The 14,802-nt window shown below is 41.5% G+C and overlaps 1 protein-coding gene across 1 annotated transcript in view; it reads right to left on the bottom strand.

The window, feature by feature from the left end:
* The window catches only part of ADAMTSL3 (ADAMTS like 3), a 774,261-nt gene that overhangs the window by 91,348 nt on the left and 668,111 nt on the right, over positions 1–14,802 (bottom strand). Inside the window, exon 21 of the mRNA XM_073568559.1 lies at positions 9,782–10,832. Coding sequence (XP_073424660.1) covers positions 9,782–10,832 — 1,051 coding nt within the window. The remainder of the gene's footprint in view (positions 1–9,781; positions 10,833–14,802) is intronic.

Here is a 14,802-nt window from a genome sequence, read left to right as displayed (position 1 = left end):
CAAAGGGAGCATTCTTTGATGAAAGCAAAGTTTGAAGGAGAAAATTATTATTTCAAATAAAAATCTTTTTTTCGAACCTTGTCAATGTCTGGACTAGATTTTAAATTCATTTGGCAACTCATTTGATTAATAAAAGTATGAGTTTTCATGGAAAACACACAATTGTCTGGGTGACCCTAAACTTTCGAATGGTAGTGTATTTATAGGAGGCAAAGCACACAGAGAGTTACGTGCACTGGTATTTTATATACTCCCTGATGTATTGATTAATAGTAACTATTTGAGTAGGAGACAGTGACATTATACTTGTTTGTTGATTTTCTGAGGATTTTTGCTTGCCCTAACCTGTTATTTGTCATGAACCTGCAGCCACAATCAAATGTGTTTCTCGCTATGTGACTTGTTTTAATTTTGATGTTATGTACAGTTGAAACCAGAAGTTTACATACACTATATAAAAGACACATATGATATGCATGCTTATCTCAATATCTGACATGAAATCAGAATAAACTTTCCTGTTTTAGGTCAATTAGGATTACCATAATTATTAATATTTGCCAAATGCCAGAACAATGACAGAGAATGTTTTAAGACATTTTTATTAATTATTGCAAAGTCAAAAGTTTACATACACTAAGATTACTCTGCATTTAAACAACTCTGGACAGCCCATATGATGATGTCATGTATTTGGAAGCTTCTGTTTTTTTTGGCAACATTTGAGTTAATTAGAGACATACCTGTGGATGTATTGTAATGCATACCTGAAACTCACTACTTCTTTGTGTAGCATCATGGGAAAGTCTCAAAAAATCAGCCACGATATCAGGAAGATAATTGTGGACTAGCACAACTCTGGCTTTTCCTTGGGTACAATATCAAGATACCTGAAGGTGCCTTATTCATCTGTATAAACAATTATACACAAGTACAAACACGATGGGACTGTCTAGCTATCACATTGCTCAGGAAGGAGACGGGTTCTGTGACCTAGAGGTGAACGTGCTTTGGTCCGACATGTGCATACCAACCCAAGGACAAAAGCAAAAGACCTTGTGAAGATGACGGCGGAAGCTGGAAAGATTGTGTGAATATCCACAGTGAAATTAGTACTGTATCAACATGGGCTAAAAGGCCACTCTGCCAGGAAGAAGCCATTACTCCAAAAGAAACATAAAAAAGCCAGATTAATGTTTACAAATGAACACAGGACCAAATACCTTAATTTTTGAACACACATCCTGTGGTCTGATGAAACTAAAATTGAACTTTTTGGGCATAATGACCATCGTTACGTTTGGAGGATAAAGGGAGAAGCTTGGAAGTTTAAGAACACCATCCCAAATATGAATCACGGCGGTGGCAGTATCATGTTGTGGGGTTGTTTTCTGCAGGAGGGACTGGTACACTTCTTAAAATAGATGGTATCATGAGAAAAGAAGATTATGTGGCAACAGTGAAGCAACATCTCAAGACATCGGCGAGGAAGATAAAGCTTGGGCGGAAATGGGTCTTCCAAATGGTCAATGACCCGAAGCATACTGCCAAAATGGTAACAAAGTGGCTTAAGGATAACAAAAATCAATGTTTTGGAGTGGCCATCACAAAGTCCTGATGTCAATCCCATTGAAAATGTATGGGCGAAGCTGAAAAAGCAGGTGCGAGCAAGGCGACCTACAAACCTGGATCAGTTACCAGTTTTGTCAGGAGGAATGAGCCCAAATTCTGACCAACTATTGTGAGAAACTTGTGGAAGGATATCCCAAACGTTTGACCCAAGTCTTTCAGTTTAAGGGCAATGGTACCAAATACAAATGAAATGTATATAAACTTTTGACTTTGCAGTAATAAAAATGCCTTAAAACGTTCTCTCATTATTCTGGCATTCGGCAAATACTAATAATTATGGTAATCCTAAGTGACCTAAAACGGAAAGGTTTATTCTGATTTCATGTCAGATATTGAGAAAAACATGCATATATGTCTTTTTATATAGTGTATGTAAACTTCTGGTTTCAACTGTATGTCAGCCTATTTTTGTAATTAATAAACTTTTTGTGAGATACCTATTTTGTGGACCTTAGTAGAGATGAGCAAACTTGTTCAGAAAACATTTCATAATCAAAATCTTTTGGGCTAATACTCTGGTGCAGGTACCAGGCCTCTTTTCATAATCAAAATTGTGTATGTTAATACTCTGGTGCAGGCACCAGCCCACATTTCACAATAAAAATTGTTTGGGCTAAAACTCTGGTAGATGCACCAGGTCTCATTTCATAATCAAAATCATTTGGTCTAATACCCTGTTGCAGGTACCAGCCCACATTTCACAATAAAAATTGTTTGGGCTAAAACTCTGGTACATGCACCAGGTCTCATTTCATAATCAAAATCATTTGGTCTAATACCCTGTTGCAGGTACCAGCCCACATTTCATAATCAAAATCAAAATCGTTTGGGGGAATACTTTGGTGCAGGCACCTGGCAACATTTCATAATCAAAGTCATTGTGCTAATCCATATTTCAGCATCTAAATCCTTTGCACTAAATATGTGGTCCAGCAACTAGACCACATTTCAGCATATAAATATTTTGTGCTAAATTTCTGGTCAATCCACACTATCTCAGCCAATAAATACGGGTTATTAATTTAGTGATAGGTGACTGAGAGGTCTGGGCCTAGGGTTGTGAAATAGCTGGTTAAAAGAGGGGAAGGGTACACCCAACATGAGTGGGAAGAAGCAAGGTTGTGGTGGAAGTGGGAATAGGCTTGGTGTTCATGGGGTAGGGGGTAATGTTACTTAAAGCTCTACTGAACAAACACCAAGGACAACTGACAACTCCTGTTGCTGGATGAACTACTCGACTCCCTTTCTTTGGCAGCCACATAGCCGTACGCCTTGTAGATTAGGGCTAGAAAGAGCATGTGCGCCAGTGGATGGCAAGCGCTGCATCAAGTGGCCTCTATTCCTCTTTCTCTACATTAACATCACACACAGTACAATCCTTAGAAGTAGCACCCAATTAACGCTGTTTCCCCCCCGCATCACAACTCTCCATCTGACAAACTGACCCAGAGTACAAATAGTATAATTGCACAGCACGGATGCATGGAGCAGGGCTTGGGACAGGGCTTGGACCAGTATTTCTGGATTAAACATTGAGCCGAGCTTGAGCAATGGTTGTCTCCACTGAACCTGGAGGCAGGGAAGGGTGTGTGCAATAACGGGACATTCCTGGTGGCGGCCCTACGCCAGGGCAAGCTCACACACACGCCTTGAATGGCTCACATCCTCAACCTGGTGGTGCAGCAATTTCTCCACCACTATCCCGGCCTGGATGTGCTGCTGTGAAAGCATGTTCACTGTGAACTCACTTCTGCTGTTTGCAACCTGGAGTTATGTTCGCCGAACTGAACCTTGAAAGGTTTGCTCATCTGTAGACATTAGCTCCATGTTCTTTGTATGAATTAACCGTTAAGGACTGTCCATGTGGATTATTGATTTTGGCCATTTACTTGATGTGTTTGACTATGATGGAAGCAATTTATATATACAGTATTGTTTCTAGTTCAGAAGATATTGATTACATCCACAGAAGATCTGTAGCTAGTACTTCATGATATTTGGAACAATCTCCCTGCAGAGTTCCTTCAACACCTGTCTTCAAGTGTACTTTGAAGAAGTGATGATGCTCTGATGGCAAAGGGTGGTCAACTGGTCACACCAAATATGGATGGGATTTCTCTTTTGCTCATTCACTTATTAATTTGTTAACTGATAAAAATAAACAATTAAGACTTCTATTTTTTATAGCATTCTTACTTTGCAGTATTTTTTTTTTTACACATGCCAAAAACATTTGCAGAGATCTGTACATAAAGAGAAATGCCTAATGTATACCTCCTACAGAAGGGTCTGTATCAGGGGTGGACACTGACATCTTGGGGCCCCTGTGCAAGAAATGTGTCTGGGCCCCCCTCCTTTTATGGCGTCAAAGCTACGTGTATATATATATATATATATATATATATTGATATTATATAGCCACACACACATACATGTATATATATTACATAGTCTCCTTTATTATGTATATTGCTGTCCCTTACACAGTGCCCTCTTTTATGTACAGTACCGTCCCTTACATATTGAATTATATAGAGCCCTGTTTTTTATTACATATCGTCCTGTCTTGTTAGCTGTATAATGCAATGATGGCTGATGGAGCATGGGAAAGCTTCCTTTCTAATGGAGGAGCTGATGGACTGGTAGTTTGGTGACCGGCTGCTCCATCATCAGTCATTTTATATCTAACAAGAGAGGGGACTATGTAATAAAAGAGGGCACTATACATAACAGCAGAGGAAGCTATATAATAAGGGACAGCACCATATATAACTAGAGAGGATGGTACGTAATAAGGGACGTGTTATACATAATAAAAGAGGAAACTATGTAACTAAGGGTGGTGTTATACAGAATTAGTGAGTACACTATATACTAAGGGACTGTGTTAGACATAATAAGCGATAACATCTTCCTCCACCTCCCCCTGTTCCTAAGGCCATTATAAGTCCCCCTTCCTAACATCCCAATCCCCCACACCCCTCACTGTCCTCCTCCCCTCGCATTCCATTATTGTCCTCTCCCCCACCCCATCATTGCCCTCTTCACCACCTCCATCATTTTCTTCTCCCCCACCACTATCTTTGCTTTCTCCCCCACCACTCCCATAATTGCCCATTCCACCACCTCCATCATTTCCTCCTCCTCCACCACCCCCATTATTGCCCTTTCCGCCACCACCAGTGCATTCTCCCCCACCACCCCATCATTTCTTTTTCCCCCACCACCCCATCATTGCCCTCTCCATCACCCCCATCATTGCCTTCTCCCCATCACTCCCATCATTGCCTTCTCCATCACCTCATCACTGCCTTCTCACCATCACTCCCATCATTGCCTTCTCCCCATCACTCCCATCATTGCCTGCTCCATCACCCCATCACTCCCATCATTGCCTTCTCCCCATCACTCCCATCATTGCCTTCTCCATCACCCCATCACTGCCTTCTCCTCATCACTCCCATCATTGCCTGCTCCATCACCCCATCACTCCTATCATTGCCTTCTCCCCATCACTTCCATCATTGCCTGCTCCATCACCCCCATCATTGCCTGCTCCATCACCCCATCACTCCCATCATTGCCTTCTCCCCATCATTGCCTGCTCCATCACCCCATCATTGGCTTCTCCCCATCACTCCCTTCTCTCCATCACTCCCATCATTGCCTTCTCCCCATCACTCCCTTCTCTCCATCACTCCCATGATCCCATCAATGCCTTCTTTCCATCACCCCTCATGGCCTTCTCCCATTACCCCTCATGGCCTTCTCCCATCACCCCGGTCATCATGGCCTTCTCTCATCATAGTCTTCTCCTCATGTCTGCATCTTCTCCAGGGCCAGGCTCCACCTATACACCCACACACAGACACACACACACAAACATACACACAGACATACATACATACACACACATACATACACACAGACATACACACATACACACAGACAGACATACACATATACATACACACACACAGACATACATACACACACACATACGTACATACATGCACACACACATACACACAGACACAGACATCAACACATACATACACACACACAGACATACACACATACATACACACAGACACACACACAGACATACATACACACATACATACACACACAGCCACACACACATACATACACACAGACACACATACATACATACAGACAGACACACTCACATACATACACACATACACACACACACATACATACACACAGACATACACACACATACACACATACACACAGACACAGACATCAACACATGCATACACACACATACACACAGACATACACACAGACATACACACAGGCACACACACACAGACATACATACACACATACATACACACACACAAATACACACACATACACACAGACACACACACATACATACACACATACATACACACAGACACACACACACATACACACATATACATACATACACACATACATACACACACAGACATACACATATACATACATACACACAGACATACACATACATACACACACATACACAAACAAACACAGACATACATACACACAGACACACACACATACATACACACAGACATACACACACAGACATACACATAGATACAGACATACACACAGACACATACATACAGACGCACATACGTACACACATACATACACACACAATCATACACACATACACAAACATACACATACACACAGACATACACACACAGACATACACACATACACACACACAGACATACACACATACATACACACAGACACACACACATACATACACACAGACATACACACAGACACACACACATACATACACACAGACATACACACACAGACATGCACATAGATACAGACATACACACAGACATACACACAGACACATACATACAGACGCACATACGTACACACATACATACACACACAATCATACACACATACACAAACATACACATACACACAGACATACACACACAGACATACACACATACACACACACACAGACATACACACATACATACACACACACATACATACACACACACAAGTGACTGACTGACCTGCGGCTGCAGCCACCATCCGGCCGGCGCTACAGGCACAGTGAGTGAGACAGTCTGTCTCCTCCTCTCCTCCCTCACAGCAGCAGCACAGCACAGCGTGACTGACCCTGATATCATCTCACCTCAGAGCTGGCTCCTCTCCTCCTTGCGCCTGGCGATCCACATGGCTAATTTGAATAATTAGCCATGCGGTGCTGGAGCCTGGAGGGGCCCCCTCTCCCCCGGGGCCCCCGTGCAATGCACGGGTGGTAGGTCCGCCCCTGGTCTGTATATAATATATAGTATGACATGTTATAGGCATAAAATTGCATAGACAGGTGCAAAAAAAATGTACAAATCCCTTTTTTGCCTCTTGATAGAAAACTATAGGCCCCGATTCATGAAAACCAGAATTTCTTATGTCAGTCTTGATTAGGGAGTGGGGTGGAGTCTGAGGAGCCTTATTCATTAGAAGGCACACAGGAGGGAAGTGGTGTTTACAGTCTGGCTATGGACTGGGTCAATATTTCTGGAGTAAGGAACACTCCAGCTCATAATGAATTTGATGAGTGATCACCATGTCTCATCACACCCCTGTCCTATGCCAGTTTCACCAACTTAGTCGGAGCGGGCCAAAAATGGCATGAAAATTACAAAAGTAGAACATTTTTTCTTGCAGCCTCATAAATTCATAAAATCTTTGATGAACTGGGGCAATAGTCCATAAACCAAGGATTCCAAAACTTTTAGGAGCAATGTACAGACTATGTTTTTCTTACAGAGTAAAATATAGTGCATATACCTCCATATATGCATATACAATACAGCCTTTTGGTGTCTGTGAGGTGAAAGGAATCCCTATGGATATGCTAAGTAGATGTTAGGAGTTTTTCTCAGCATATAACATAAACGTACAGCTTAATGTAATGTTAAAAGGTCTAACATGGGCTGGAAACATTTTTGACATCTTGAAGTCTCAATATGGCTAAAACGCACCATATGTCTAGCCGTACTTTCTATCCTGTAGATATGTGTGTAGTGATGTATTTATGCTGGCTGTGAGACTGCATGGATTACTGATGCTTGTTGATTCATATGATTACCGGTCAATGACTAAAAATCTTTCCTTCCGACTTCACCTCCAGGACATACCATAATTCCACCAGATCCAGACATGTCAATGCAACTGTTTAAAGTATTGTTCTGAGCATGAACATATGTGAAGAAATAACTGATCAGAAAGCTTGGAAACACTACATGACTAGCACTCTTCCTGGAGCTTTAAGACATTGGCTTGTAACACCTGCTATAAGCCATGTGTGACCCACTGATTGCAAAATCTGACTCACACAAGAGACATTTTTTCATGCTCGCAACTAGGATTTGTGAAAGTGTGGTCCTCCCATGCTCGTAAGAATATTAGGTATACCACAAAAAAAGCTAAAATTGCTCCACTAGCCCGAAGGGTAGGACTGAATCAGCTACATTGTTCCAACCAGCTGCAGAACACCCTTGGTAACACAGATATTAAGCAAAGAAGTTAATTTGGAATATAGAAGTCAATTTGGAATGCCGCACCCACATTCTTCTTTTGACAGAAAAGAGCAAATTCTGTGTTCTTCCCACCTTATTAGATACTTAGATTTAATAACCTATATTTACTTTTGCTCCAAATCAGAAAATACTGTCCACAAACCCGGAAAGAATTGTGCACAAATTTGTATATGGTGGAATAAACATAAACAGACAGTGGATTTATTCACAGACACAGGATTGGGTCCACAGACACAAAGACACAGGATTGGGTCCACATACACATCTATGCATCTTCAAGTTTTATTTGTGCATTAATTTTAGTATAGCATATATTTTGTTTTGTCACCATAAGACAAAAAAAAGGACCCAATTCATTAAGACTAGCATTTTGTACGCCAGTCTTATTGATGGGCGTGCAGGAGTAATGTGATCTAACTCATAAATCCTTTGTGAGCCTTGCTATAAGTGTTAGTCCAGTCAGTGACTGGAGTACATTTCTAGTGTAAGCTGCGCCACTACCTCTTGAAGAATTTGTCTTGTGGTCTTTGTCACTCCCCATCCTGCACAAGCTTCACTTACTTTGGTGAATCTGGAAGGGATTGGTGTTATTGTAGGGAGATGGACCGGGCTAGTGGTACCTCTCTCTTATCAGAGCCGGAACTATTCGGGCTGTCAACATTGTTGCCGGGGGGAGCACTTTGTGACCTGGACATACCTTTGCCCCTGAATGCAGGGGGCGGGTCAGAGATAAAAGGGACGGAGTGCGCCAATGCGGGGTCTTTGGCGGCAAGACAGAGTGTGCAGCTGGAGAAGGTTGAATCACTCTCTGCAGTGCAACGCCAGGAGACCAGGCCGCATTGCCGACTATCATCCTATGCACAGACAGACTGTGAGCAGCGTGTGACTGTGGGCCCGCTTACCTCCAATACTGGGGAGACGTCCCGTACAGTCCCACTGACTGTAGACGGTGTGCGCTGTAGGCCTGACTGTGGGAAACACGCAGAGTTGGCCAGCATATCCCCGGCCCCCTCCGCTGAGCTCCATCCTTCTATGCCGGCGCCACAGACACCTCCGCCACCAACACTTCACTCCGGGACTACAAAGCTACGCCTAGGAGAGCCAGGATACGTCTCAGCTGTCAGGAGACAGTGCCTCACGTTCCTCCAGGACCAGGCCAGAGACTTCACGTGTCACTTATGGCGCCAACGTGGGATCTCCAAGCCTCCATCCTTCAGAAACATCAGACTGATAAGTTTACCCATTTATTGAACACTTATTGTGGTTTTGAACCTTAACTTCCATACATTCCTTATTCTCTCCATGCTTGGAGTATTTCCAGTATTAAATACCGTTTAACTCTTGATCTGCCTCCTGCTTGTCACTGCATCCCGCGTTCCTGCTTGATCTTATATAAAAATACCAAAAGTCACAAAATGTTTGCACCCCTTCAACTAAAGCAAAAATTTTGTGACTTTCAAAGTGTGTTAAGCCAAAAATCTGGTGAAAATACGTTGATGAATCAGGGGCCATGAAGTGTAGTATTATCAAGGTTCACTTACCTGTCAGAGAATTTCAAAGCTTCTCCATTCTTGCTCCAAGCTAATTTACTTTGAGTTTCTCCATCAAAGTCACATTGAATAGTAACCAGTTGGGTCTTGTTAGTGATAAAACCATTACTCCCAATGATCAGGTGCAGTGTCTTGTTAGGAGACAATATATAGCCATTGTTCTGTTTACGGATGATTAGTAGCCTTCTTTTGCTTTCCTTTTCTAAGGCTTTATTACTGAAACGCATCACACTAACTGGTTCTTTTGCAGCTAGCTTATGGTTTGATATACTGTCTTCATTGGGTGCTTTCCACTTTTCCAAAGATGATTGAGGCTTAGACAACTCATTCACTACATGGGATATAATCTGACTTGCAAAATCATCACTTATTTCACCAGCCTCAATGAGTTCACTCATGTTTCTAACCAAAGCTTCAAATTGGACAATGTCCATGATGTAAGCCCCTTGTGCAGCGGCTGCCTCCTGCCTCCTTTCATTAAATTGTTGAGAACTATATATTTCTGCAGAGTTAGTCACCAGAGTTTCAAGATTTCTTAAGACCATGACATCTTGAGCCTGGTTGCCTTCTCGATACAGGTTATTTTTATTCCATGACTTCCACATCTTGCTCATTTTGTGCCACTTTTCCCCAAAACTGTTTGCTTCATTTGAATCCTTTTCAAAGCTTGGTGCCTCGAGAAGTCTATTATCAGTGCCAATTAGCTTGAGAACAAATATTTCATAAGCAGATTGTGCAATGCATTTGTAGACACCAATATCTTGAACTTCCAGGTTATGAATCTTTAAAGATCCTGATTTTGTTATTCCAACTTTTTTGGAATATCTTAAAGGTTGTCCATCCTTTTCCCATTTAATGAGTGACTTTTGGAAGCGGCGTACAGGGCACTTTATCACTACAGACGTCTTGGGAAGTAAATATGCCCTGCTCCCAATAGTAAAATTAATACGTTTCTCTTGTCTGGTCTGAATATAGACTCGATGAATGGCAAGAATTTCTGGAGATCCTGAGATGTCTTCTTGCTTAGACAAATGTGTGTTTTCTTTAAAACATGGAAAATGAAAATGAAACTTGATTTTCTAGTAATTAGTAAACAGTGCATTCTCTATAATTACATTATCATAATCATGAAATGCAAATAATGAAAAACATGGCTGAATGTATTTTACTTGTCAATGCAAGACTTTTACCAAGAATCATTCCGACCAACATTTTGTATGCTAGTCTAGTTAGCGGCATGCAAAAATAAGATGTGTCAAACTCATTAACAGGCGCAAGCCATTCAATGAATTTGGTGCATTTTATTAGTGGAGTGTGCCTAAGAGCGCCTTGCCACAAACATTAATAAAGTTGAGGACTAGAGTAACATTTCTGGTGTACTGTGGTTTGCGACTTACAATGAATTTGCTGGGCATAGACCCAGCCTTGCCCAAAATTTTGCAACTTTTCAAAGTGTTTTACGCCAATTTTCTAGAGAAAACACTTTGATGTCAAACCATATACCATATTTTACGGATTATAAGACGCACTTTTTTCCCCAAAATTTTTTTTGGGGGGATGGGAGTGTGTCTTATAATGCGTATATACCTTACCAGTATTGTTGCTGCAGGATGGGCTGAGGGGGTGCCCAGCAGTGCAACTGGGGTGTCCGGCAGTGCTGCCGGGGTGCCCAGCGGTTCTGCTGATGTGTCTGTCTGTGCTGAAAGGGTCTCCGGTGCTGCTGCGGGGGTCTCAGTGCTGAAATCTCATCTCCCAAGATCTTGATGCCAAGATCTCCATCTGCGCATGCGTTGCCCCCGGCGGCCATTTTCCTGGAGTCCACCGCGCAGGAAACCACGGAACTGCGGGGGGGTTCTGGCATTTTACAAAATGTCGGCAGAGCCACCCTGCGGCACCGGAGACACCACAGCAGCACCAGAGACCGCCGCAGCACCACTGGACACACAAGCAGCACTGCCGGGCACCCACAGCCCCGGACACCCCCGCACCACTGGACACCTGCAGCAACGCACTGCACATCGGACACCCCCTCATCCCAGCCTGCGGCCTGCAGCATCACCCCACTCCTGCCTCCTCCAGCAGCGACCCTCGGACCCCGCTTCACTGCGGCCACCACCCTCGGTAAGCAATAAGATGCAGGGATTATAAGAAGCACCACCATTTTATTTTTTTTTAAAAATCCTATTTTCTCCTCAAAATTTGCGATGCATCATACAATCCGGTGCGTGTTATAATCCGAAAAATATGGTAAATCCTTCTGTTAAAACTAATGGGAGGGAAGTCATCAGTAATATTTGCACCATGTTATCAAAGTGGTATAATGGTTACTCTGAGAAATATACTAATAGATACATGACTGAACCTGAATGATCCTGAACTATTCCATTTTACCCAGATATTTCCACCCACAAGTCGTTTTTTTTTACGATTTTGTACAAGGTAGTAGACCATATAAACACCTTGGACGATACTTTAGTGCACTTTTGGCATTGGCATGTTTTAGAACAACATGTTCTTCCAGCTTTACTTATCATTGCTGAATTGTATGATCAAAATGAGGAACTTTTACGTGTAGGAAAAATGTGCGAGTGTGAAATGCATATACAAATTTTTACTGTGTAGTCCAAAGTCATGTTGAAAAGAAATACAATGTGTTACTTAAAGAGCTACACTTTCATGATCTTAATACAGCAAGGCCTACTAAGTGTGTTAATTTCCCTTCCATGTAAATTGAGTCAACACTGCCAATGTTTTTTGAAAATCACTCTCCACCATTTATTGCACATTTCAAAGCTAAAGCCCTGCTATTCAGCTTTCTGCAATTAATTACATTAACTAAGATACGTATGGTGCTTTTTTGTAACTTCATGCCAAGAACATTCCTGGAACACCGTTGGGTTTTCAAATGTGCTACAATCTCAGCCGGTTGGCATTTTAATCTGAAATAAAGCCCATGCAAAGAAAGTCTCTTATTATGCAGGAGCCGTTCAAGCAATTTTTTTTAACTAAATTTATATGAAGGCACAATAATCAGTCCACTGCCAAGCCCAGGACTTAAGAATAGTTAATTTGTCAACTTTTCACATCAAAAGCAAAAACTTGTGACACTTTCATTTGCACATTCTTTTCATACTCAAATCATTAAATCCACATTTCATTGCACCTGTAGCTTGTTTTAGTGTTTTCAAAGACCCCCAGGCCACCATGTGCCATATTTATAGCTCTTTGCAGTGCTAAGCCATTAGACACCTTATAAAATATTCAACTGTATCTGCCATATGGTGTCTGCTTAAAGTTGCTTAATAGATACTGTACCATACACTGAAGAGTATATGCAAAGGGAAATATAGATTTGGTCTTATTCAGGCAAGGACTCAAGCAGATGACCATATTTTCGGTCCGAGTGTGATCTGACAAGACATTGGTCTGAGTGCAATCCTATCTTAATCTATGGACTGTGCACATTTCTGATTTTTTTTCTTCGGACTGAGTCTGTCAGAGGAAAAAAATGCAGCACGCATGATTTGCATCCCTAAATCGGATCCCACTTGGCCATGCAAGTCAATGGGTCCGTCAAAAAAATAATATATGTATCATCTTTCACTTACAAATAGAAAAATGGACCTGTGCAAGAGACTGGGCACCCTGCATGGTTAGTACCTAGGAGCACCCGCTTTTGAAAGTGTTACAGCATGTAAACACTTTTTGTAGCCAGACAACAGTCTTTAAATTCTTGTTTGAGGGACTTTTATCCATTCTTCCTGGGAAAATTCTTCCAGTTCAATGAAATTCGTGGGTCGTCTTGCATGAACTGCTATTTTGAGCTCTACCCACTGATTTTCAATGATATACAGATCAGGGGACTCTGAGGGCCATTGTAAAACTTGCACACAGGAGTGAGGATATTGTAAGGCACTAGTATTATGTCAGTCTGTGAGGGCCGTTGTAAAACCTTCAACTTGAGCCTTTTGAGGTAGTCTATTGTGGATTTTGACTTGTGTTTAGGATAATTATTCATGTAAAAGCCATCTTGAATCCATTATTTCCCTTACTTGTGAAATGTTTGCCGTATCGCTGTCTGCAACACAACCCCAATGCATGATCGATCCACCCCGATGCTTAATGGTTGGCAAGATGTTCTTTTTCTGAAATTTTGTGCTTTTTTTCTCCTTTGATCAGTGTGGATAGAGAGTTCTATTTTAACCTCATCAATCCATAGGACTTGTTTCCTAAATGCATCAGGCTTGATAAGAACATGTTATCTTGACCTCTACTGTTCCTTTTAACTGCCATTTCTTTATTACAATTCCAACCGAGGAAACGACAACTTGAAAACGCTTTGCTATCTTCTTATAGCCTTCTCCTGCTTACTAGGCCTCCACCATTTTCATGTACAGAGTGCTAGGCAGCTGCTTAGAAGAACCCATGGCTGCTGTTTTTTGACACAAGGTTAGAGGAGGCTGGGTTTTTAGAAAGCTGGGAAATTTGCATCACCTGGCCTTTCCTAATGATCATAGTGAACAAGTCATAACCCTAACAGGCTAATTAAGGTTGGAAACCTTGGTCAAAGTTATCTGAGCACAAAAAATCTCCAGGGGTGTCCAAACATTTTTGTCAGCCCATCTTACTTTTAGTAATTTTTAAAATGTGAAAAATGACATATATATATATATATATATATATATATATATATATATATGTATATATATATTTTTTTTTTAAACACTAAGGAAATGTGTTATTTTTAACTTTAGAGCTTTTTAGGGGAGATTATAACTGTTCACAATAATAATATTTTTGACGAGGGGTAACCCCACTGTTACATGCTACTGTAGTTGTGCTGTAAGGCATGCCTGTGAAAGTTTTTCTTCAAGTTTCTGCTATTTTGACCCACATTATTTGCAGTGTACGGCTTCTACATGTGAAATACATTGAAACCATGATCCACAGAGGTATATGGGAGATCAGTTTGAGGGTTTGTTGCTATGTTCCGTCAAGGACGGTCTTTATCT

Source organism: Dendrobates tinctorius, unplaced genomic scaffold, assembly GCF_039654945.1.
Source record: "Dendrobates tinctorius isolate UK_male_01 unplaced genomic scaffold, ASM3965494v1 ptg000022l, whole genome shotgun sequence".
NCBI lineage: Eukaryota > Metazoa > Chordata > Amphibia > Anura > Dendrobatidae > Dendrobates > Dendrobates tinctorius.
The sequence above is the reverse complement of the archived record's forward strand: the minus strand, read 5'-3'. Positions and strand labels throughout refer to the sequence as shown.